General features: G+C 43.6%; 1 protein-coding gene across 1 annotated transcript; it reads right to left on the bottom strand.

Moving 5' to 3' along the window:
* Window positions 1–106: 106 nt before the first annotated feature.
* On the bottom strand, window positions 107–21900 carry LOC8043153 (ATP-dependent DNA helicase Q4). The gene is made up of 22 exons (XM_029993219.3): window positions 21617–21900; window positions 21268–21301; window positions 21059–21114; window positions 20834–20980; window positions 19623–20740; window positions 18871–19130; window positions 18209–18349; window positions 17618–17752; window positions 17438–17530; window positions 16655–16791; window positions 8370–8621; window positions 6487–6669; window positions 5640–5796; window positions 5474–5575; window positions 5206–5381; window positions 4832–4954; window positions 4371–4455; window positions 4159–4289; window positions 3844–4015; window positions 3585–3771; window positions 2727–2865; window positions 107–465 (listed from the first exon to the last, which is right to left on the bottom strand). The coding sequence occupies exons 1-22, from the start codon at window positions 21707–21709 to the stop codon at window positions 238–240; spliced, it is 4149 nt and encodes a 1382-aa protein (XP_029849079.2). The 5' UTR covers window positions 21710–21900; the 3' UTR covers window positions 107–237.
* Between the last annotated feature and the right edge of the window lie 1073 nt (window positions 21901–22973).

The following is a 22973-nucleotide window of genomic DNA, read 5'->3' as shown; positions in this document are numbered from 1 at the left end:
TATGCAAATGTAAAACTTTGTATGCTGTAACAGATAAATGATGCAATGCAATTATTGCATATATGCAATGTTTGATTAAAAAAAAACAAAGAAAAACAGCACTTCCTCAAAGTATGTAATGCGCTCGATTTATGTGCAAATTCCATTTCAAAACAAAAGGGATGCTGTAATGGGTATGTACACTTCGTAAAACTAGCCAGCCTCAATCGGCAGTTGTCCAGTGGTTATGACACTTGGCTACCGAAAAGACACCAGCTCGCGGTTGGCAATCCTGACGATGGCATTAAAATCTATGTCCAAGTTGCTCCTCCAGAACCGGTGGACTCTGCCCCAGACCTGAGCTGGGAAGCAGGGGCTCGCAATGCCGTGGAATATTCTCGCCACTGCCCGACCATTGAAGGTGTGGTCTCTGTGCGTTCCGACCAGGCTCCGAATGTCTCTTTGAAGGCTAACCACAATGTCCTCCTGTTGGAAAAAAAAAAAAAAAAAAAAAGGTCTGTTTGAAAGATGTTGGATTCTTTGTAACAATGTATGAGACAGCATGATGTTGCAAAAGAGAGAAAACTTTTCAAACCACAACAGGATCTATACTATACAGATGGGTACCAAGCCAAGCGTGAGAACCATTTTTGAAGGTTTCAATCCCCTCGTCAATAATGCGTGCGGCATTAGGTTCAATCTCCACCCCTGCCAGTTTCAATCTGGATGAGCATTGTACTGGCATGTTGTTCTGTATCACCACTGCATGAAGCACACTGAAGACCTTAGGCCACGGTACAAGATAAATACAGTGATGGACATGCAGCACCGTGAACACTGCAACGCGATCGACCAGATAAAGTCCTATTGGTGCACGCCCAAGTAGCCTCTGCCGACAGTGTCTTTGCCAACCAAACAAAACGACCAAGAAAAAGAAAAAAATTGTTGCCATGGCACTTATGCATGTGCTTTTTCCACTCTGGGCACCTGCTCTGACCTGAACACCGCACCAGAAATCTCTCCGCTTCAATGCGTTTATAAAGCTGTTCTTGCCGCTGTTGAGACAATAAACCAGGGTCAATGACAAAGCTGTGATAAGCAACATGCGTAGCGGTAGTGCCAAGCTTTACATGATGCGGCACACCCAAAAACTGCTAAAAACAAGCATGTCTCTCGTAGAGAAGCATGGGAAACTGGGCTCATGACAGGCTACCATTAGCTGCTTATTGAAGAGTCATCTGGCGGCACCGATTCCAACCAAGACGAGGAGAGGATTTTACCTGGCAGCTGCAACGCGCGGTGTCCACATCTATATATCTTGTACCGTGCACCAGGCTAGCAGTCATTGCACTGGCTAATTTCACACCTATAGTGTAGACCAGTGTCTCCATACCTCAAATTAAGGCCAACATTGCACTGTCTAAAGACTTAACATCTAGTTTGCTTTGTTTTGTTGTATGCGACATTATTTCAAAATAAGAAATGGGAGCCTTGTACACTAAAACCTCCCTTTATTTTAAAACAAGAAATGGGAGCCTTGTACACTAAAACCTCCCCAACTCGTACACCTCAATTACCTTCATAGCATGTATCTGGGTTGGGGTTTCTATTTGAGAGGCATCTAAAGTGCAATTTGACTAGGTAGTTCTTTTGTTGTTGTTTTTTCTTTTTACTCTATTTGTATCTTGCTTGTGTCATTGATGAAGCAAATCTTAAACAATTTGCAGACTTATGAAGCCTAAAAGTTAAAAAAAAATGTCTTCAGAAGCAACAGAGGACAAGCTACCAATGTGATAGTTTCTATTTGGGGCTCATTAGACTTGCACATGGGTCTAATGACACAAGTCATTAGACTTGCACTGCTTCCAGATTGTGGATCTGGAAGCAGGCACCTTATGAAAGCATGCTATTGGGTACCTCCAGCACTATACTCCGTTAGCTGATGGGACAGAGAAGGCAACAAGAGCAAGTTAGTGTGAGCTCCTTGCTTTAAAATGTGTCTTTCTAGCACAAGCGCTTACTCTGCAAAAGTATGTTTAAAAATCTGCCATCTCGAGCTTGTAACCTTCACTTTTCTGCAAGCATAACAGTAAGCCAAGGATAGTAACAATGTCTTCTGAACACAATCGCCAGCAGTGGTGCAGCCAGAAATTTCTCTCGGGGGGGGGGGGGGGGGGGGGGGGGGGGGGGGGGGGGGGGGGGGGGGGGGGGGGGGGGGCTACTACTCTTCATTCACAATATGGATCGACAAGAAGGGCACTGGTGCAACTTTAGGAGAACCACAGCAGTAAAGTAAGAGTCGTGCCAGAGCCAGGGGAAAACAGCGTAGTTTCACTATGCAGTTTTCTCGCAAGGGAAACGCGTTGATCATGCACGGGAGACGTCAATGAATACGTCCAAAATGTTGACACACCGTAGTCCACCCCCTGAAAAATCGAGTGACTTGGAGTTTGGAAGAATAGTCTTATGAAAGGACAGTTTTTTAGAAGATGTGGGGAAAGGAGTGACATTGTGAATGATAAAGGCCAAAAATCAAGTAGATTCCCTTCCTTTCATCATAGTATTTTTTTTTTTTGGCTGAAACACAATGGGTGTTCACTCTCATGTTTTGATAGTATGCACAAGAAAAAAGGCAAACTAAATTAATACTTTTGGAAGGGTGTACCAACCCCCCAAACAACCGCCCAGGATAAGCTATGGTAGCCAGCGACAAGATTTATAGCACAATGCAGACCACCACTACTTACACTTGGTGGAGAGTTGTCTTCCTCAGCCTCTGAAGGATCCAGCTCCTCATTGAAGTACTGGTGTATCAGCTGCTTGAGGCTGTCGCTCTTCTTTGTGCTGATGTCGTCAACACACTCAAAGTAGCCTTGGTAGGCCACACTGAGTATAAGTATGATCAAATATGAGTTAACTTAAATCGTGTTCCACATCCAAATACAGGAATAATCATATACTCCGCATTCCATGTTCTCGGGTAAAACCATAAAAAACCAAGAAAAACACTCGCCAGAAAAATTTGTCAATTCCGATTTATCGGAAGAATTTAAATCTTCAACTGCACAAAAGTTTTTAAAAAAGTCAATAAGCTCCACACAAGTTTGGTCAGAGTGCAGGTCAGCAGCCTCGAGGAGAAGTCGCTCAAGTTTTGCTTCAAATCTCGGACAATTAACGTAAGAGGGGTTTTACCTCTATTCATTCAGGACAACTGCAGCTGTGAGGAGGAGGTTTAGTGGAGAGCATTGGATTTAAAAAAAAAATAGGAAGAAAACAAAAGCTTCTCTGCAACTATGTCCAAAAATTCTGTGGTTTTGAAGAATCGATGCCTAGTGAGGCAACTCGTGTTTATAAGTTTTGCCGTATGACAATTAGTATTAGCAATGACTACAACACCTAAGAATTGCTTGTGAAGCACCTACAATCACAACACCACAAAAACAAGTCTATATTAAAGTTTTTGTCAAATTTGTTTCTTTAGTACAGTATAGCAATAAGCTGCTTAGTAGCTCACAGAGTGCGAGGGCTAGTCCCAATTCACAGGTTTCGAAGCTTCCGATGAGGTGACTCGCTGCCAACTAAAACTCTTCCAGTAAGGAAGTTACCTTTGAAATGCAGCGTGAACTTGCTTTAAACGTTGAAGTTCCATACGTTCTTGCTTGTTGACTCTGTCGTAAAGGTAATCCAACAAGTCATCCCTATCTTCTTCCGACAAATCAGCGGCCACACTGAGATGGAAAGACAAGTCCGAAAACTCCACGATCACACCACTTTTCCTCATGTGTCCTGTGGCTGCAATAGAAAGAGAACTGGTGTTGATTGAAAAGACCACAAATTATTTGATTCTTGCACATGGTCCCTTACTTTGCAACAGAGAGTTGTCCCACTCCAGATTCTTCAGATCTTTCTTGACAAGTTTGGAATCCCAGCCCATGTAGCTGGCAACATCCACAACAGCAAAGCTCAGAGAGTTGCTGTCTTCATCATACTCCCCTTTTTGGCGAGCCAGTGCCATTGCAGCTGCCACTGGTGCATTCTGAAAGAAGAAAAGTCAAAGCATCCCCTTCGGTCTAGGACTGCCAATGAACTGCTTGCACAAGAAGCATTCAAAGCTATGGGGCTCTAGTAACCCGTGTCTTGAAGGTAATGAGGATTTTGAAGCATTATCGGCATACTCACCTTTGATGCAACAGACCTCAATTGTTGCGGACCACCATAGCACTTCAGGGTGCATGTTGCGTACACCTTGTTGAAAACTTGCACCACTTTTTTAGGGTGAAACTCGAGGAAGCATATCAGGGTCAGAATGTCTGTCATGTAAAGAGGTATTTTTTATACACACTAGGTATGAGTAACGACTGAAGCATCATCGTATTTCAAAATGAACTTACTTTCTTCTTTCATGTCCAGTTCTTCAACGGTGGCATCAATAGGTATGGCAACCTCATAGAATGAGACTTGTTTCGAGGTAGTGCCCTCAAAGAAAGGAAGTACACAAAACAATATAATATTGTCTTTCACATCAACATAGCTATATATGTACACCATGACTGTAGGATTATCTTAACAATGCAAAAATTGGCATTTGCTTGCAATTGACTCTAGTACAAAAAAAGAAAACATTTCCTTTGCATGTTATATTTCAAATTTCCAAATTGTAACACACTAAACATTGCAACGGAAGCTTGAAAGTAATGCAAGCAAAGTACACAAACATGAAATCGAGCACCAGTGGCTGCGGTGTCATGCTGCATACTAACGGATCACAACAGAAGATTAACATAACACAGTGCCTTTGGCTTAGTACTGGCAATGCTTCAGTGGAAAATGGGAGAAATAATGGGAAGCTTACATCGTTGCTTGTGCCTTGTTGGCAAGTCAGGGGCGAAAATATCTTCTTGAGCAGCTTTCTGATAACGTGACGATCCGTGGAGTTTGCATATATATGTCTCTTCAGTTCATACTGATCTCTCCCCTGAAGAAGATGTAAACGAGACAAGTTCACCAGTCTCTAGAGTACATTTCCAATGTTTCCTGGCAAATCTGGAAATTCTTCTTATAGTTTGTAAATCAGACGGTACTAAAAAGTTGGCTCCCAAAACTGAAATTACCTCACTCAAAACTTGCCCAGTGAGCCAGAAAGGGACATTACACGGTAACAAAATACCTACATAAGGCAAGGATTTTTGTTCTTTGGGTGCAAAACAAATTAGGAACGGTGCATACCTCAGGCTCCAGGAACAAGTGACAGTGTGACGTGAGGCCATCCCGCCCAGCACGTCCTGCTTCCTGGACATAGCTCTCAAAGCTTTTAGGCATGTTGTAATGAATTATGGCTCTGATGTCCGCCTTGTCAATACCCATTCCAAAAGCGACTGTGGCCACAACAACACGCAGCTTGCCTGCAATCGAAGTATGCCCCATTTAGCACCCCAGTAGTACACCAATGCGGAAGCCTCCACAAGTTGACCGAAAATGCCTCAAGGTATCTTGCCTGTCATGAACTTCTTTTGTATCGACCGCCGTCTGAAAGAAGTCAATCCTGCGTGATACGCTTCGGCATCCCAGGCAAGGTATGACCTCCTACTTTTGGGACCTAAGAAAAACAATACACTGTATAGCGGCAGCTTAGTGCAAATAGCACCGACAGTTTGTCTTGCCTTTTGGGTTTTTCTCCTCCTCCGGGTGTTTCTCGTGACTCTGCAGGCTGGTGCGAATCAAAGAAGCCAGTCGCTCCGTTTCTTCTCTCCGTGTGCAGTACACGATGATGCTTTCGCAGCTTCCAAGGCGGCTGCCTTTCAGCAGTGCTATTAGAGCCTGAATGCACGAAGCCATAACTGACACTTGTGTTTGAGAAGCATATGAAAAGCTCCAGTGAGATTTCCTTCACCCTGATGCTGAAGTGGACGCTTTTGAAACATGCAGAAATGTAATTGTCATTAAAGGAGTGTCCTGTGCAAGAATGACTTCATGTGGATTGACCTTTTAATATATACATATTACCATAGAGTACCGCATATCCGCCCCCCCATTCCACACTAAGCACCCATTCCCAAATTTTTAAGACCTGAGAAAATATGCACAGTACATTTATATGTAAAAGTGATGACCGGACAAGCGCCCATACCCCATTTTTTTGCGATTATCTCCATATATAGAACGGCCGCTTGCCCGGTATTATATGGTAATTGTTTTCATATAATAAATGGACAACAAATTATGCCATTCGTCTCTTACGGAAACATTTTAGCTTTGGAAAGTGTTTTAGTTGCATTAATGTTGCCCGTGACACCCGAGCATTCCTACCCAGAACTACCACAGTATCACCTGCTATGTACAAAACAGGGGAAGGCCAACAAATCTACTAAATGCAAACTTGCAAATGCCAAGTAGTCTGCAAGATAAAAATGCATAACAAATGCAATACTAACAAATATAAACACTTTGTACTTTCAAACCAGTATTCAAAGGAATTCAGCAAAGAGAGGGAACAAACCATGCACTTACTTCGTCACGATACTCCTCCTCAGAGATGGATAAAACCAAATTGTCCGGAATCGCAGGTGTTCCAATGATCCCACTGGTGCAGTCTTCTATGCAAAGGTGTTCTGCAATGCTTAGACATGTGCTCCGAGTAGCTGTAGCTGTAAGTGCCAGGATGCACCTCACTTTGAGCTTGGTTGTCAGAATCTGAAGCAAGAAAATAGGAGGAAAATAAAAGCTTGAGAAGCACAGATCCAACCAAGGGCCTTCCAAAAAAGCTCAAATTTTTCATTTTCAGAGAAGCATTGGGGCATTGTACCTATCAGTCCAATTAATTACAAACCATGTTTGGTTCCATTTTCAGATATATTGAGGTATTTAGCGCACAAGGTAGAAAGAAGAATGACAAGACAGAAAAGAGCGCTACTCACAACTACGTTTACTAATAAAAAGGGAAGAGAAAGAAAACACCTAAATAATCCGCCGCGGACTCGTGCACCTGCCACAGCCCCGTGAATGATAGCGGCTAGTTCATCCAGGCTCGTGCGGGCCCTTTTCTGTCTTGTCATTCTTCTTTCTACCTTGTGCGCTAAATACCTCAATATGTTAGACTACCAACTAGCCCAAATGTCAACTTTACTGCAGTCCATTTTCAGAGCTCAAGATGTTACACTTACAATAAATGTGTGCCCACGCTAGTATAAAACTAAGGGAACGAATTAGAATGTCAAGAGGACACTTTCCAAGGGTGCCTGTAGTGACGGGATGCTGAAGACTTAAAGACACAACGCCCTTGAAAAACAGCTTAAAGGGGCACTGACACATCAAAATCATATTTTTTTTATTGTTTGAAAGGATTGAAAACGATGCCTGGACATTACCCTCAAAATTCGAAACTTGGGAATCTAGTATTTGTGAAATAAAAAAACAATTTCCAAATGCCGAATTGGAAGTTCCCGCACGATCCGCGCCAGTGGAGTGACGTCAACTTTTGAGGGCTCCTGAGAGTGGAGTTTCTTTCGCGCCTCCACTCCGAAATGCGTCTCCGCGACCCAAAGCAAGCAGGGGAGAGCGGGAGAAGGGCGCCGGCGTCGCGGGAACCACCGTACCGGGAAACCGGTTTCCTGCGTGAGTGCTGTGCTGCCTATCGCTTCGAGCAGACGACAGTGCCCCGGCGGAGTCACAACCGAAACTACGATATACACAGATACCAAACCCAGTTGTTTTGATCATTTGACGAGTTCCTTTTCTAAGTCTGATAGGTTGTCGGGAACCTAAAGCCCACTTCGTCCGATTCCCCGACTTACCGATCACCCTCTGCTACATGCGTCGAGCGCTGCCATGTTTTCCGAGGGAGGACAAAAATCCAGAAGGCAACATTACAACGGACTCTGATTTTTGGTATTTCAAAAAGAGGGGCCACAGTGCGTTCGCAACTGCGATAAAAAAACATGTTTTACGATTGCCGTTATTAAATGTTATAGAAATGTCGCCTACAAAGCTTCTAAATTTTATGATTCTTGACGTCACAAATCAAAAGAAGCGAGGAGGCGAAGAGCGGGAGAGGAAAATGCCGAAAATAAAGAGGCGCGCGCGTGCGTAAGAAAATCTTTTTTTTTTGCGATGCTTTTTTTTTTTTTTTGTTTGTCTCTGACTACGTTGTGCATCGTTTCAGACAATAAAAAAAAACTAAGATCTTTGGGGTGTCAGTGCCCCTTTAAGAACTCCCATTCTCCTAGATGTCTTCGCAACAAAACGAACCACGGACTCGCAAAATCCATTCAACACCATAGAATCTCTAGAGGTACCCTGGGGAATCCTCAGTTCCTAGAAAGTAAGTCCGAGTACCCATGCAGCTTTCTTTTTTTACGTGCAATTCCAGGCACTAGTATTTATGACGAGCAAACCTTATACAGTTGAAGGTAGGAGGGACGGAAGTTGTGGGACCACTCCGAGAGGCAGTGGGCTTCGTCGATGCAGGCGAAAGCCACTGGAGGCAGCTGGTTCAGCATGGAACTGCTCTGGACAAGGCTTTCGGGAGACACGAGCAGGAAGTGGATGCTCCTGTCCTTGAGCTGCTCCAGGACCTGCTGTTTCTGGGCGGGCGGCATTCCACTGTGCAGGAAAGCCGCCTTCAGGCACGGTGGCAGACCCACCACCTGCGAGGGAACAAGAAGGGTTGCTGCAACCACGGGGCCATTCCCGGGGACATCATGGAAGGGCATAGGGTTTTGACATATTTTTTGTCGAAGCACTTGTTTACGAAAGATGGCGAATTTTCCGCCGTTTATTTCTGTTCAAAATAAGCAGTGTTTTTCGGAGCTTATTGGTACTGTAAAGAGTGGTGTATCTTGGTGGCTTCCCAAACTCGGACGCCAGAATCGGAAATTAATGGTGAAAGCTATTCACTGGCCAACATCAGTAAAATTAAATGAGGAGATGAAGGGAATCTTAAATGACACACAAAAGACAACCCTTTTATAAGTGGTGGTATCGAAAATTCCAAACATCTCTGCGCAAATATTCTGCGACCGTTTTTAGCTTATTTCAGGCACTAGTTCTCAGCACTTATTTACAGTTCAACCTCGATTTAACTAAGTCACCGGGACCCACTAATTATTTCGTTATATCGGGAATTTCGTAAAATCAAGGAAGGGAGACCTCGCGCATAGGGTGTGCGGGGAATTCGAATTTGTTTGTTAAATCGGGAAATTTGTAAAATCGGGTTTCGTTAAATCGAGGTTCAACAGTATTCCCAAAATGCAATGGTTCAAGTTGTTCAACACGGGCTATATTTGGATTTATCAGTAACCACTCCCTTATATTCCAATTGCTATAACCAGAACCAGTGAAAGTATGATACAAACTTCCATGGGAAAATGATTAGTACACGACACAAGCTGATACATATTGTTCAGGGTGTCCCCAAAAAACTATTTAAGGCATTTCTTTCACTTTAAAAGTAAACTATACATCGCCGAACGATCATTCTCCACCCAATTGTAGCACTAGATGTTTCAACGAGATGCGAAAGTTTCAGAACTAACCGTTATCTTATTCAAAAGTTATAAGTGATTTTCTGAAATTTTCAATGGGAAAAGGCAGTCGACAGAGCCCTCAAATACATGGAGTTTCATGGCACCAGTTACCAAAAACGGGTCAAAAATGGGCCCTATTTTCCCATTGAAAATTTCCAAAAATAACTTATAACTTTTGAACAAGATAATAGTTAAAGGAGCTGTGCAACGATTTCTAGTGTTGAAAGAATTAAAGGGCCCATGAAACGATTTTTGGGTTGGGATAAATCATTTTAGATTGGGATTTTACTAATAGCAGATCGTTCAGTGGGCCAAGAGAAAAAAGGTAGAAAGTCAAAAGCCTGACTTTCAGTGCGAAAATTTGAAAACACAGCGGACTATTTCGTACCTCCTCCCCTTCGTAACCTCTCTGCCTTTTCACTGTGATACATCCGCGGTTCCAAAAGCGCGTCATCGGGTCCAAACTGACATCACACGAAACCGGACCTCATTTAGTCCCTTCACCCCTAAGCTGACATTGTGGTGGAAGCTACGCGCTTGCCAGACCAATCAGCCGCCTCCGTTTCATCACCTGACCTCATTCTCTGCAGCCACATTTGCCACGCTCACGTGGCAAAAGTGTGGCTAGCCCAAGGAGCACGTAGCTTGCACAGCACTGTCAGCTTAGGGGTGAACGGGGTAGGGAAAGAAACTTTTGTCTGAATTTTGAGTGACGGGCTAATCTTCTAGGGGGACAATGGCTCTCTTCGGGTATACAAACCAGGTTCCGAGCAAGAGGGGCCTCCCTTATTTTCGTCTTCTTGAACTGTTTGGTGGAATGCGCGATTTATGAGTTGAGGAGGAAAGCGAAACAGGAAAAGGTTGGAAAAGCATTTCATGACCCCTTTTACATCTTCTACTTTTGACATTCGTCACATTGACACAAATGACAGAAAACACACCCGTTTTCATCGAAATGTTGAGATTCTGCCGCGTAATAGCGAGACAAAAATGAGAATATTCCTCGACCTGCAGCCGCGAGCGGCGGCCATGAGAAACACGCGGCATGACGTCAATGGGGTTCTCGCAGAAAGGTAGCAAGTTGCGCAAATACCTGCTCGATGAAAGGTATTTTCTCTATAAATCTTGTCGTTCCAACATAAATATAAATGCGTCAAAAACCTGGTATCATTGACAAAACTTTTATTACACGGAGTTTTAGTGGCGCCATCTATCCTAGGTCCACAAAACCGTCAGCTCTATCTACTACCGCGAACAGCCACCAGAAGCTGGAGGTGGAGGGGGGCAGGGCCGGACGGGTATGGCCAGGCCCGGATGAGACTTTCCTCCTTTCACCATATTGTTCGCACTGCGCCCACCAGCATGTGGTCACACGGTCGCGAGCGGGTGAGTTCTCGCTGCTCACTGATGGCTCTAGAGAAGTTTACCTGAACCCCGCACCTACCCCATCGACGTCACTGCGCACGTGACCCGGAAGACGATGTACGAGTTGAGAGGTGGCAAAAACCTGGATCTTTTTCATTTTTTAAAATAAAAACTAAGGTATCCAGGCAAATCTACAAATTTACAAATATTAGAAGCCTCATTAAAAAATGAGACGACCTGTGTTCTATTGTTGATTCAACAGCTGCTGATGTTGTTGTTTTAACGGAAACTTGGCTCACTGGGAGGGTGCGTGATTGCGAACTTTTTTATGGACCTAAAAGGTACAATATTTACAGGAACGATCGGCAAGATAGGTGCGGTGGGGGCGTTTTAGTTGCCATTGCAAGTCATATTGATTCTTTTTGTTTAAACATAGCTAGCGATTTAGAAATAGTTTGGGTATGTCTTGGCACTAATCACATGAAGTGGATCATGGGAGTTTGCTATAGGCCGCCCTCGTGCTCATCATCTTTCATTAAAGCTTTGCAGGACTCCATAAGTCTGGTCGTCATTCGCTTTCCCAGTTCGCCAATTTTTCTGTTGGGAGATTTTAATTATCCTGATATTGTGTGGACAGGTAATAACCCACCAACAGGCACACCCTCATCTGCCTCATCTGAATGCAATGATTTTGTTGGCCTCTGTTTAGATTTTTGTTTCACGCAATTAGTTACTCAACCAACCAGAGTGACCCCATTGACGGCGAACGTATTGGACCTTGTTCTCGCTACTCATCCTGAACTCGTTTCACCCATCTCCTATCTTCCAGGGCTTAGTGATCATTCCATATTGCATTTTAATGTAAAAGCAGCAGTACCAAAACCATCAACTAATGTAAAGCAAATTCGAGATTACGCCAAAGCTAACTTTAATAAAATTAATCTTGACCTTGCAACTTTCCTCGATGAATATTTATCACTCTTTTCAAGTCGCTCAGTAGAAGAAAACTGGAACTTTTTCAAAACCGAAGTTAATAAACTAACAAATCAATACATTCCCTTAAGGAGAGTTATCGAAAACTCTCAGTCACCCTGGTTCACCAGAGCCTTAAAACGCTTATCAAACAAAAAAAAAGCGTCTATTTCGCGCCGCAAAATTATCCACGTGCGAGCACCGTTGGTTGCGTTATCGTACTGCTGCTGAAGTGTACAAAAAAGCAATTGAAAACGCCAAACTAGAATTCATGACTCATAGCCTACCCGCAATGTTGATCAACAATCCTAGACAATTCTGGAATACAATAAACAAAAAGACGCAGTCATCTATCACACTAAAAACCGCAAATGGTGATTGTATAGCCAGCGATGAGTGTTTAAATTTATTAAATAGTACTTTTGCAGATTCATTCCCTACTGATAACATGCACGATTTCCCTTCGCTAGAGAGTGCCGATTACTTGCCCATGGATCCTCTTTTTCTTGATTATGTTGGTGTCGGTCATACAGTATCATAGATAAACTCAAACTGTCATCTTCAGCAGGAGTGGATGGTATTAATTCCAAGTTTTTACAAAACACTAAACAATACTCCTCAATTATTTTAACAAAATTATTTGAACAGTCTATACACGACGCTGTTCTCCCATCAGACTGGAAGGTAGGGAAGGTGGTACCCATTCACAAGGCTGGAGATAAATATTCCCCTCTTAATTATCGTCCGATCTCAATAACCAGCATTCCTTGCAAACTTCTTGAACATATAATTTTTTCTCACCTTGTCAACTTCTTAGAATCTAACAACTTCTTCAACAATGCCCAACACGGTTTTCGAAAATCATTTTCATGTGAAACCCAACTACTATCTTTCACGAATGACCTACATCACATTCTGGACCGAGGATCCCAGGCGGACTGCATTTTCCTGGATTTCGCCAAAGCATTTGACAAAGTTTCTCACAATCTTCTGCTTCTAAAACTTTCCAAACTTAACATAGACAATAACGTTCTCGCATGGATACAGTCTTTTTTAACTCAACGGTCTCAATTTGTCACTGTGAATAACAATAACTCCTCTTTTGTCAAAGTTGCGTCAGGGGTTCCCCAAGGGACAGTCTTAGGGCCGTTGCTATTCTTAATTTATATTAACGACCTACCCACTAGTGTCTCTTCGTCCGTGTCTCTGTTCGCTGACGACTGTGTCCTTTACCGTGAGATTCTCAATCATAATGACACCTGTATACTCCAATCAGACATTAATGCTATTTACCGTTGGTCTGACTCGTGGTCTATGAAGCTTAACACTAACAAATGCAAGGTCATGCGTGTGTCTCGCCAGTCTCAGGACTCTCCTAACTATTTCCTTAATAATGCTCATCTAGAACCGGTATCTTCGTACAAATATTTAGGCGTACATATAGCTTCTAACCTTTCATGGAAAACACATATTCAGCATATTTCAGCTAACGCTAACCGCATGTTAGGTTACATCAAACGAAATTTTTCATTAGCACCTGTCTCACTGAAATTAACTCTTTACAAAGTTTTAATTCATCCCAAGTTAGAATATGCAGCTTCTGTCTGGGATCCCGGACTAGTCACTCTCATATCTACATTGGAAGCCGTTCAGAACAGATCCGCTCGTTTCATCCTCACAAACTATCACCGCACCGCTAGCGTCACCTCTATGAAAACAACTCTCTCATTACCACCTTTATCTCTACGTCGTAAAATTTCTCGTCTTTCCCTATTCCATAAAATATATCACCGTAATTCTTTCCTGCGCGACAAAATAATTGCTCGGCCTGTCTATGTTTCCTCCCGTCTTGATCATCAACATAAGGTGGGCATTCCTAACTCTATCACAACCACGTTTTATTCATCTTTCGTTCCCCGCACATCCCAGGAGTGGAACCACCTTCCCCGGTCGATCGCCATTATCACGGACTCTGAGCTCTTTAAAAGTACAATAACTAATTACTTTATTACTGAGTGTGTCTAAATATGTATTATGTTATTTGCATTAACCTTCTTGTTGCTCTCCCCCTCTGTAATGCCTTTGGGCCCTGAGGGTATAATAAATGAAATGAAATGAATCTGTTTTCTGTAGTTCACTTCAGAAGTGTCAGGCAATAACTTCCCCAATTATTTAAGCAAAGCCCTGAAATTGCTGCACAGCTCCTTTAAAGGGACACTGACACCCCCCAAAAAAATTTGTTTATTTTTTGCCAGGCGCTTCATTATGGTGTCGGAGGATTACCCAATTAATATTTTGCTACAGAGTAGCGTATTTTTTTAATAAAGCCAAAAGTCGCAACTGCTCGAAACCGAAACCGAAACCCGACGGAGGTCGGAGAAGTGGAGAGAAGAGAGTGAGTGGCGGAAGTCACGTGGCTACACCCGTCCATGCGTTTTTTTTTGTGTGTTTTTTTTTTTTTTCTCCTCTCCGTAGCAGACGACACGACATGGCGTGCGGGAACTGCTTGCCCTGCGGTTCTTTTGCAGTTATGCTTGTTTCGCTCGTTGTTCTGTACTCCAAGATGAGTTGTTTTGTACATTGAGGAGTTGGAGATGAGTAGTGAGTGCCCGTAGTGAATTTGCATGATCGGCTCCGAAAAGAATACACCCAAGATGTTGCGTGAAGAGCTGGCTCACATGTCCTGCATCCGAAAAAAAGTGGCATTGTGCGACAGAGTTTCCGAAAGATCAACGGGATCGGGACCAATGGCTGGCTGCAATTCCTCTAGAGCATTTACGGGCACCTCGGAAAGCGGACGCTACCTGACTTATATGCTCCTTGCATTTTGTGGAAAGTGATTACATTGAGTTCGCAGGTGTCAAAACGAAAATCCCATACCATTTAATTCAGCGAAGTATCGTCCACAACATTTGTTTGTTATTTTTTTGTTTGTTTCTTCAGTGATGATTGTAAAAAAGAGAAAAAGATATGTAAACATCAAAAAATGTTTGAAAAAAAAAACTAATAAAATTTCACGGGGGATCGAACCCGGTCCTACCGCGTGTGAACCGGACGTCTTTCCCACTGAGCTACTGCGGCATCTCAATACTGGCGGATCTCTTTCCTTAGTAATAATTCAGCCGGTAAACTAAGTTGGAAAGTTTGCTGTCGATTTTTCTCTAGCAAAAGCACTCCCGGGTCGAAGTCGGGAAGCACCACGCTTTGGGGACATTCGCACCTAGTAAAGAAATCGTACGCGTGCATATTCAACTCGAAGTAGACACGTCGTGCTTGACGTTTGCGCGAGCGATGTCTTCAGCCACGAGAAGGGAGCGACGGCCCGGCGACGTCTTCGTGCAAATCGGCTTGGTGGCCGGGCGTGTCGTACGGGATGAATACCAATTCTTTTGATCAGTCCCAAATTTCTCTTTTAACGGTAGACAGAATTCGCCAGTACCGCGAACGACAGTTCTGAAATAGAGGTCCCACGCCCGTCGTCCGCTGCCATCGCCGTCCCCGCGAGACCCACGATACGCGAAACGACGAACGCACAGAATGCTTCCGGTTGTCTGTGGAACTTTTTTTTTCAATCAACGTATTTACAGCTTTTTAGAAGCCAAAAAAAATAGGTTTCATATTTTTTTCTATTTTTAATATTGAGTGTGTGCCTTCAGTGACCCACGACTTTGATTAAATTTGGTGGTCGCATCGATACCTTAGAAAACGGCCCGTGACCGCGAAAAAGAGAGTGAGCGAGACTCGAACCGGCCAATTCTTGATCGGCGGTTTTCGGGCGGAAAGAAACCGAATTTCGAGCCGCAAATTCTGTTCTGGGTAGTTGAGCCCTCATATGTCACGTACAACTAAAAACCTCGGCGAGCATAAATACCCTGTCAGTGTCCCTTTAATGCTGAAACTTTGGCATCTGATTCGGACCCCTAGCACTACACATCTGGGCAGAGAATGAGCATTAGGCAATGCATAGTTAATTTTTGCGATGACAAAAACACTGTAAAGTTTTGGGCAAGACGTGCTGTAGTTACTGATGGGCTTTTTGCTTTTAATTTATAGTCTCAGTAGTGTCATTTGGTACACAGAATATTCTAGGGAGGGGTATGTGCAAGATACATTCCCAAAACTTGTGATGGTGGTGAGCTTAAAGGAGCGACGCAACAATTTTTGTACTTTGCGCAAATACCGCTTAAAACGGATCCATAACGCAAATGACCTATGAAACACGCGTTCGTTCTTCACCCCACGCAATTGAAGTCCCAGAAAAAAATTTAAAAAAAACGAGCAGCGTTCACCCCCTCAACTCGCAGCCAGAACAAACGGCCACGTGATCTGGAGCCGATTATATGCCGCCAATGTTGATCATAGCCACGCGCTGGGGTTGGCAAAGCGCAGGACACGCGCTGAGTTCCAGACATTGTTATGGTTCGGCTGTTGTCGTCGTTGCAGCGATTGGACACGGGTCGCAACCCGAATGCTTCTCGAGCTAGCAATTGTCACGAGCCCAAGTCGAGTGCCCATGCAATGCTCGGGTCCAATCTATGAACCGCATTCAAATATCGTCACTTGGGTGTACTACAATCCCCGAGTTACGTCATCAAATTTTGCAAAGGAGAGATTGAATGAAAATGATCGCTTTTGTCCTTGAAATTACACCGCAACAAAGGACTTTCTTGGCCAATGGCGTTGCGTGTGAGTATCCTTGAGTCCCAGGTGTGCCAGTAAGCTCGTGTAGAGAGAAAAACATTCCAATTGAATATCGTTGCACAGCTCCTTTAAGACTCCCCATGATATCCAAAGTCCCTGCGTTCAATACGACTCACTTGATCCTCCATGAGAGAAATTAATGGAGACACCACCAGAGTGATGCATTCTCTCTCTTGAGCATAAAGGTAGGCGGGAATCTGGTAGCAGAGGGATTTTCCAGATCCAGTTGACGACACCAGTAGTGTTGACATGCCTGTAGATTGAAGAAATTAGCAAGCAAAACACCAAAACATATGCCGCCCAGGGAGCGTGACTGCTAGCAAAAGTAGGGATTCCATTTGGATAGTACGCCACAATATGGGTTGCACAATAAAAAGTATGTGCTTTAAAATTACCATTTATTCGGCCCTATTAAATACTCCTACTCGTTTTCACCTAAAGAAAAAAAGGAAGTTTTTTTTATTTGTTCATACTTCATACAAGATATGGTTGTCAGAGGAAGAAAGGATGCTTTTGGTGTTTGAACCCTGCAAGCCTCGATAAGGTAACATATATCTAATCTAAAATGCACCCTACCATATATCTTACTCCTCTCGTAAAGCCAGAAATCAGTAATACTACGAGAGGAGCCAGACCTTTTTTACTATGGTTCCTGAGGTGAAAACAAGTATAGTTGATCATTCTGGCCCTACATATTTTGTTTTTTGTTGTTTGATTGTAACATACTTTTGATCATTCTAGAGCCCCTACTAGATATTTTATGTTGCTTAGGTGATCATCATATTCTGGAAACAATAGCTTACTAGAAAACAAACTATAGATGTAACATGAAATAAAACTTCACCTACTGTAGGTCAGAGAAATATAAAATTTTATCTGAGTGAGCAAGTTTTACTTACCAGACAGTATCCTCATGATAGCAGCCTCCTGACCAGGTCTGAACTTTGAAAACCCCATCTTGTGCAACGTCTTGAAAACAAACTCTGGTGTGTCTGAAAACCCACAACAGCAGCCGAGTAAGACGTCACTTGATTCCCCCGCACAAAAGAAATCCAAATCAATGAAGGTGGATCATGTACCTGGAAGTTTGCCTTCCACACTGACTTCTAAAAGAGGTTGGACTGTTGAAGAAGCATTTTCAGAATGAAAAGCCTGACTTTGGGTAGGCATCACATCATCTGTACCAGAGGCTCCTTGATCTAGTGTTGTATCATCTGAGGAAAAAATGGTAAAACATACACTGAACAACTAAAACTTACAAGGCTAGCCCTTTCTGACTTATGATTTAAAGATCCCTTTTGAAAGTCACGTGTCAAATGATAGAAGGTATGTCCCACTGAACAATGCTGGAACAACTGACACCATGGTACATGCAAGTCTCAAACTACCTTAGATGACAAGGATAACTGCAAAGGCTGCAAGTGCAAGCAGGCAGCTTTGACTTGAGCTCCTGCTGCACAAGTGCTCATGTAGCTGAGGCACAATTAAATGCAAGGAGCGCATGCTTGTGTCCACCGTTGTACAGGAATTTCACAACTACCAACAGAGGGCATTTTCAAAAGGTGTCTATGGCATGAAAGAAACATAAGCCATATTTTGAAAACTATCCTTTTGTACAATACCCTTCATATGGCAGACCTAAAAGCTATGTCCCTTCACTGACATCTTACCTCGGCTAAAAACTTGGGTAGGTGTTGCCGACTGATCCCCTTGCAGCTTCACACCACGTGCCATTTCAGCAGCTTCTTCCAGAGTTGGCAAATGGAAAACCTCTTGCTCGTTCTGTTCAGCAGCAGCGTCAAGCTTGATCACTGAAATAAAATAACCAACCTTCAAGCCTACTGACACTGAACATCCTAGTTTAAAACGAGCAAGAGGCATTAGGTTATTCAGTGCTGCAAAAAGCCAATGTTGTCTAGAACACAAACATGTTTTGCATTTGTCCCCGTTTTGCTGCTGCAGTCTTAGACTTAAGTACCCAGAAATTTATCGCAACATTGATAATTTCTTTGAAGTGAACAATAGAAAACCACAGGAGCAAAATATCTAAAGCAGAAACAGCCACACACTGACTGTGAAATCAAGAGCACCAGAGGCAACAGACAGCCTTTGTAAGCCCCTTCAGTGACATACAAAATTAAAAACAGCATGACATACAAAATTAAAAACAGCAGGTTTTGTCTTTAACCTTTGCTCCTGGTTAGATAGTGTAAATTGCTGGTTGCTGTTTCTGGTGCAAAGCTCATACTGTTTACATTAGTATAAGTGCAGACAGGTCACATCCTTGTATGGCACTGAAGCACCAATACAGAATATAATTTAAAAAACATGCCTGCATTTCCTGGACATGATCTTGCCCAATGGCCAAGTAGGCCACATTTGAAGCATGTCGACGTTGCCTTCCCACTCGAGCCAGTTCTGAATGTCCCTCCTGGCTGATGTGTGTTGCCTTTTGCAGCTCCATTTTTTCTTTGCTTCCACTCCTTGAACTTCAGTTTTCTAACGTTCAACTTGTGATGGCCACGGGAAAATCTTTTCCTTTTCAGATCGATCCGGACGAAGTTTTCATTGACTGTGCCCGCTTCCACCCGTCTGAAAAGGTTTACGAGAAGAGGCATGATTACAACATTACACTTTCAGAGTGGTGCATGCCACATGCTGACGAGGTTGGAAGGGCTGTCATTTTAGTGGAATTGCAAAGTAGAGGAAAAATTTAGACAACTTTAGAAGTAGATTTTACCTTATTAAATCATTACCATTACTAAACACAACTTCTAGTAAAATAGCATAGCATAAGTAAGGTATAAAAGATATTTGTGGGTTGGCAGTACATCTCTAAAAAAAAAGAGGTATGGTGATAACTCAGAGGGCATAACAATTTCGCCCACCAGTGGGTTCCAGCATCTGCACTTAACGGCTCACTCAACTGGTACTACCAACCTTCACCAGATTGTAATAGAGTCCGACATGCTCAAACCCAAAAGCTTTGAATGTAGTGGTTCTAAATGTAACCACTACCTTCGTGAAACCCTTTAGTATCAATGACTGGCCAATGAAATCATAGGGCTATCAGATTTTACAAACCTCTGAAGGCTGCTCTTCACAGCCCTCCTAGGTGCCACCCTGCTGCATTTTCCAGACGGCACATCATCCTCGGCTAGTGTGCGTTGAGGTACACATTGTTTTGTCTTAACTTTTTGGCCCTTCGGCTCCACAGAGACTTCGCCCGTCGGCTCCTCGGTTAGCGCAAGCTCAGAAGTCACTTGTTTTGTCCTCAGTCTTTTGCGTTTTGGCCCCTCAGAAACATCTAGCTCCGAGAGCACCTCTTTTGGTTTCAATATTTTTCTTTTCGGCTTTTCCGCGGCTCCTTCCCTTGGAGCACGCCGTCGTTTTTTGGTTTCCTTAGGTTTCGGAGAATCGTCCACAAATTCAAACACGGAACCTGCTAAGCTTTTCACCTGTTCCTTATCCCCGGCTCGTTTCTGTTGTGGACTCGTTTTGGTGCGTCTGCTACGCAAACTACTGTGCAATTTCGCTGGTTTGTCTGCCAAGGAGGCTTCTTTCGAGTCTCCCTTGACATCAAGCTGTGCCACAGGCGGTGTCACAAAAAGCCCATCCCTCTTCCCCACTTGGATGGCACTTGGTCGCGCAGTATGCAAATGCTCAGAGTGCTCGAACGGAACGTCGGGCCTTTCAGCAACTGGAGATTTCAGAAACACCTCGTCAAAGTCATCCTGAGACATGCTGGACCACTGTGAGCTAGTGCCGACTTTGCTCTTAACGTAAACTTTGTCAGAAACGCTGGAGCTCCTAAGGTTGGGAAGCAGCCGAGACACGACAGGCAAAGACGACTGGGAAGGCGTCACAAAAACTTCGTCAGTCTGACTGTTCCTAGAGAGCCACGCATCATCGAGGGACTTTTTATAGTACAGTGTTTGCGGTATCGACGGGCCCTTGACAGGCGAGACCACAGCCCTGCAGGAGGCACTTCTGGAGTTATCTTTGACGGCATCTGCAGTTTCTTCCCTGTGACACTGGCCTGCAGCAGTTTGGGGTACTGTGCCACATGTTAATGAACACCTTTCACCAGCCATTGTAGCCCCTTCACTTTGGCATCGCTGCTTTGCAGAAGTAGCCTCATCTTGTCCACTTTTCGCTGGCTGACTAAGGGAGTTGGTACTTTTTCTTGGAAAACACTGGAACTGAAGGGGAAAAAAAAAAAAAAAAGGAAGCATGTAGCAGGAAAGTGGGTACAGCCACACCAATTTACTCCAGAGTAAAGTGAATGAACTTACATCAAAGTCAAATGAAGCAAACAGCTTTGCCTTGATTTTTCTCTCATAAATAGAGGTAGAGGCCACCTGCCCAGCATCCTTTGACACCGGCGTCTTCGTTTTGTTTAGTGAATGGCTCCAAACATTGTCTTTACCCTCAACACAAACCTGCAAAATGAATTTTAAAAAAAAAAAGTTAAGATTTCGGAAAGCTTTATAGATTGAAGATAAAGAAGCCCCACTTACTGACGGTTTAGCTTCCGAGCTGGATCTTTTTGTTTTCCAGTATTTAATATACGCTCCTGCAATAAATAGAACAGAAAACTCGCCCAGTTAAGGCGACATCTCTGTAGGAATACCTCATTAATAGAAGCAAAAGCGTGTCATTTCTACCACAAAGAGTTTGGTGTCATGAAACAGCCGACTTCCAGTAACTAGTGTAAAGTTCACTTCACCTAGAACATCAGGTGGAGACTCCTTGATGTCAGCCTGTAACGGAAAAATGACTTTAAAGCATGCGAAGGGGAGAAAATAACACAACTTTGGCGTATATATATATGAGAAAAGTCCCAGCGAACAACTCGATTGAGGTCACCGGGCAAGCTTTACCACAACATAAAAATATCAGTTACATGGTTCCAACCGTGCGTAGGCACCATGCAGCTACATTTGGGGATCGCACACACGAGCTTTTGGTTGGGCATTCTAGCATCGGAGTGGTGTTTGAACTCGGACATCCATTGCGTGAGTAGACAGCTGGTCTACGTACGGAAAGCCATACAAAAAATATGAAACAATACTAACAGAAGTAGGTTTTCGTCCAAACTCCGTTGCAAACTTCTTCTCCCATGCTTTTATCTTGGCCTTGAGCTCTTGCATATTGTTAAGCGAAGTCATTATACCGGATTCACGTGAGACAAGTTGTCAGGTCAGTCAGTCAGGACAGACAGGAAATCAAAGGAAGGGGGCCCGGCAGCATATTGATAACGTGCAGGCGATACACCATGCCATTTTTAAAAGTTTCGCGTAAATACCGCGGGAAAGGCGGGAAAGAAAACCGGAACCGGATGCCCTCTCTAGAGGCTCCTGGCTACGGCTCCAATTTCGACAACAAAATCGATTGAAACAAAATCCGTTAAATTCGTTTTTCTGTTATTTAATGTTGGTGGAATTATTTTTGTTGCGACTAGTTATGAAATTTATGCAAAGGTGCAAGCGAGCTGGACAAGAATGCCGAAAATAATCCCTGGATCCGACTGGTTCGGGTATCGAACCCGGGTTCGATTCGGTTCGATAGCCGGACCAGGCAGATTTTTTTCGGTCGCTCACCAGTCACCTAGCTGTGTTTGGAGATTTATGTTTTGTCCTTTGTCCCTCTTGTTCCCCTTCTCCAGGGAATATTTTCGTCATTATGAAATCTCCCGGCTTCTGCTACGACTACGATTGGCTACATGACTCTGTTGAGTTTCAGTTTCGTTGTCGCTCGTGTAACAAAAACAATTCTTTTTTTTTTTTTTTCTTCATTGTTGCACATGCTTATAGTCGGTGACAGGTCAAGAACAAAGTGTAAGCTCCTCCCACCCCTTTGCACTTTAGTAGTGCGAACGCTGGAGAGGAGTTCTCGATAATTTACAGAAAGGCTAAGACTCATTCATATATAAAATAAGAAACAGTCACCGGTTTCTTCGTTCCGAAGAACCCTAGGCGACGGATTCGACGGGAGGCATAGAAACACTGATCTATTGCTGGATCGCGCTTTACCGCTCCGCGAACGCAGTCACCGGACGGCCATCTTGGGACACGGATAAATCGGCCCTTTGGAGCGCTGCGGAGGCTGGGCGGCAGCGTGATGAAGACACGTTTTCTGCTCATTCGTTGTCATTCACCGAAGTTGCTTTTTTTTTTTTTTAAGCCTAATGTAAACGGTGAGAACTGCCTTTGAGTACACGTGACAATTTTTACGAAGGCGCAGCACCGCAGGAAAATCACAACTCGTCGTACTCAAGTCTCGCCGGTCTCGCAACGCGATCAAAGCTTTCTTGGCACGCCGAAGTGCTGCAACGGCTCTGTGCCTTCGCACGCTTAGATACTTATCAAAAATCGACGCCGTGGGAAATTTTTTAAGGTGTGTCGCGCACAGGTGTCTTCTGGATTGCCCAGC

This window comes from Ixodes scapularis, unplaced genomic scaffold (genome assembly GCF_016920785.2).
Source record: "Ixodes scapularis isolate PalLabHiFi unplaced genomic scaffold, ASM1692078v2 PGA_scaffold9__187_contigs__length_104089568, whole genome shotgun sequence".
In the NCBI taxonomy this organism is placed as follows: Eukaryota; Metazoa; Arthropoda; class Arachnida; order Ixodida; family Ixodidae; genus Ixodes; species Ixodes scapularis.
Note: the sequence above shows the minus strand (reverse complement) of the source record. Positions and strands in the feature narration are given on the sequence as shown.

What these genes read in the sequence shown, in the direction of transcription:
- LOC8043153 (XM_029993219.3), bottom strand. Translation starts at nt 21,709, where the DNA reads ATGACTTCGCTTAACAATATGCAAGAGCTCAAGGCCAAGATAAAAGCA. An exon ending in ACTTGTTCCTGGAGCCTGAG is followed by an intron (nt 4,955 to 5,205) that starts GTATGCACCGTT and finishes CATCTTCTTCAG; the next exon opens with GGGAGAGATCAGTATGAACT. An exon ending in AAGACAACTCTCCACCAAGT is followed by an intron (nt 466 to 2,726) that starts GTAAGTAGTGGT and finishes TTTTTCCAACAG; the next exon opens with GAGGACATTGTGGTTAGCCT.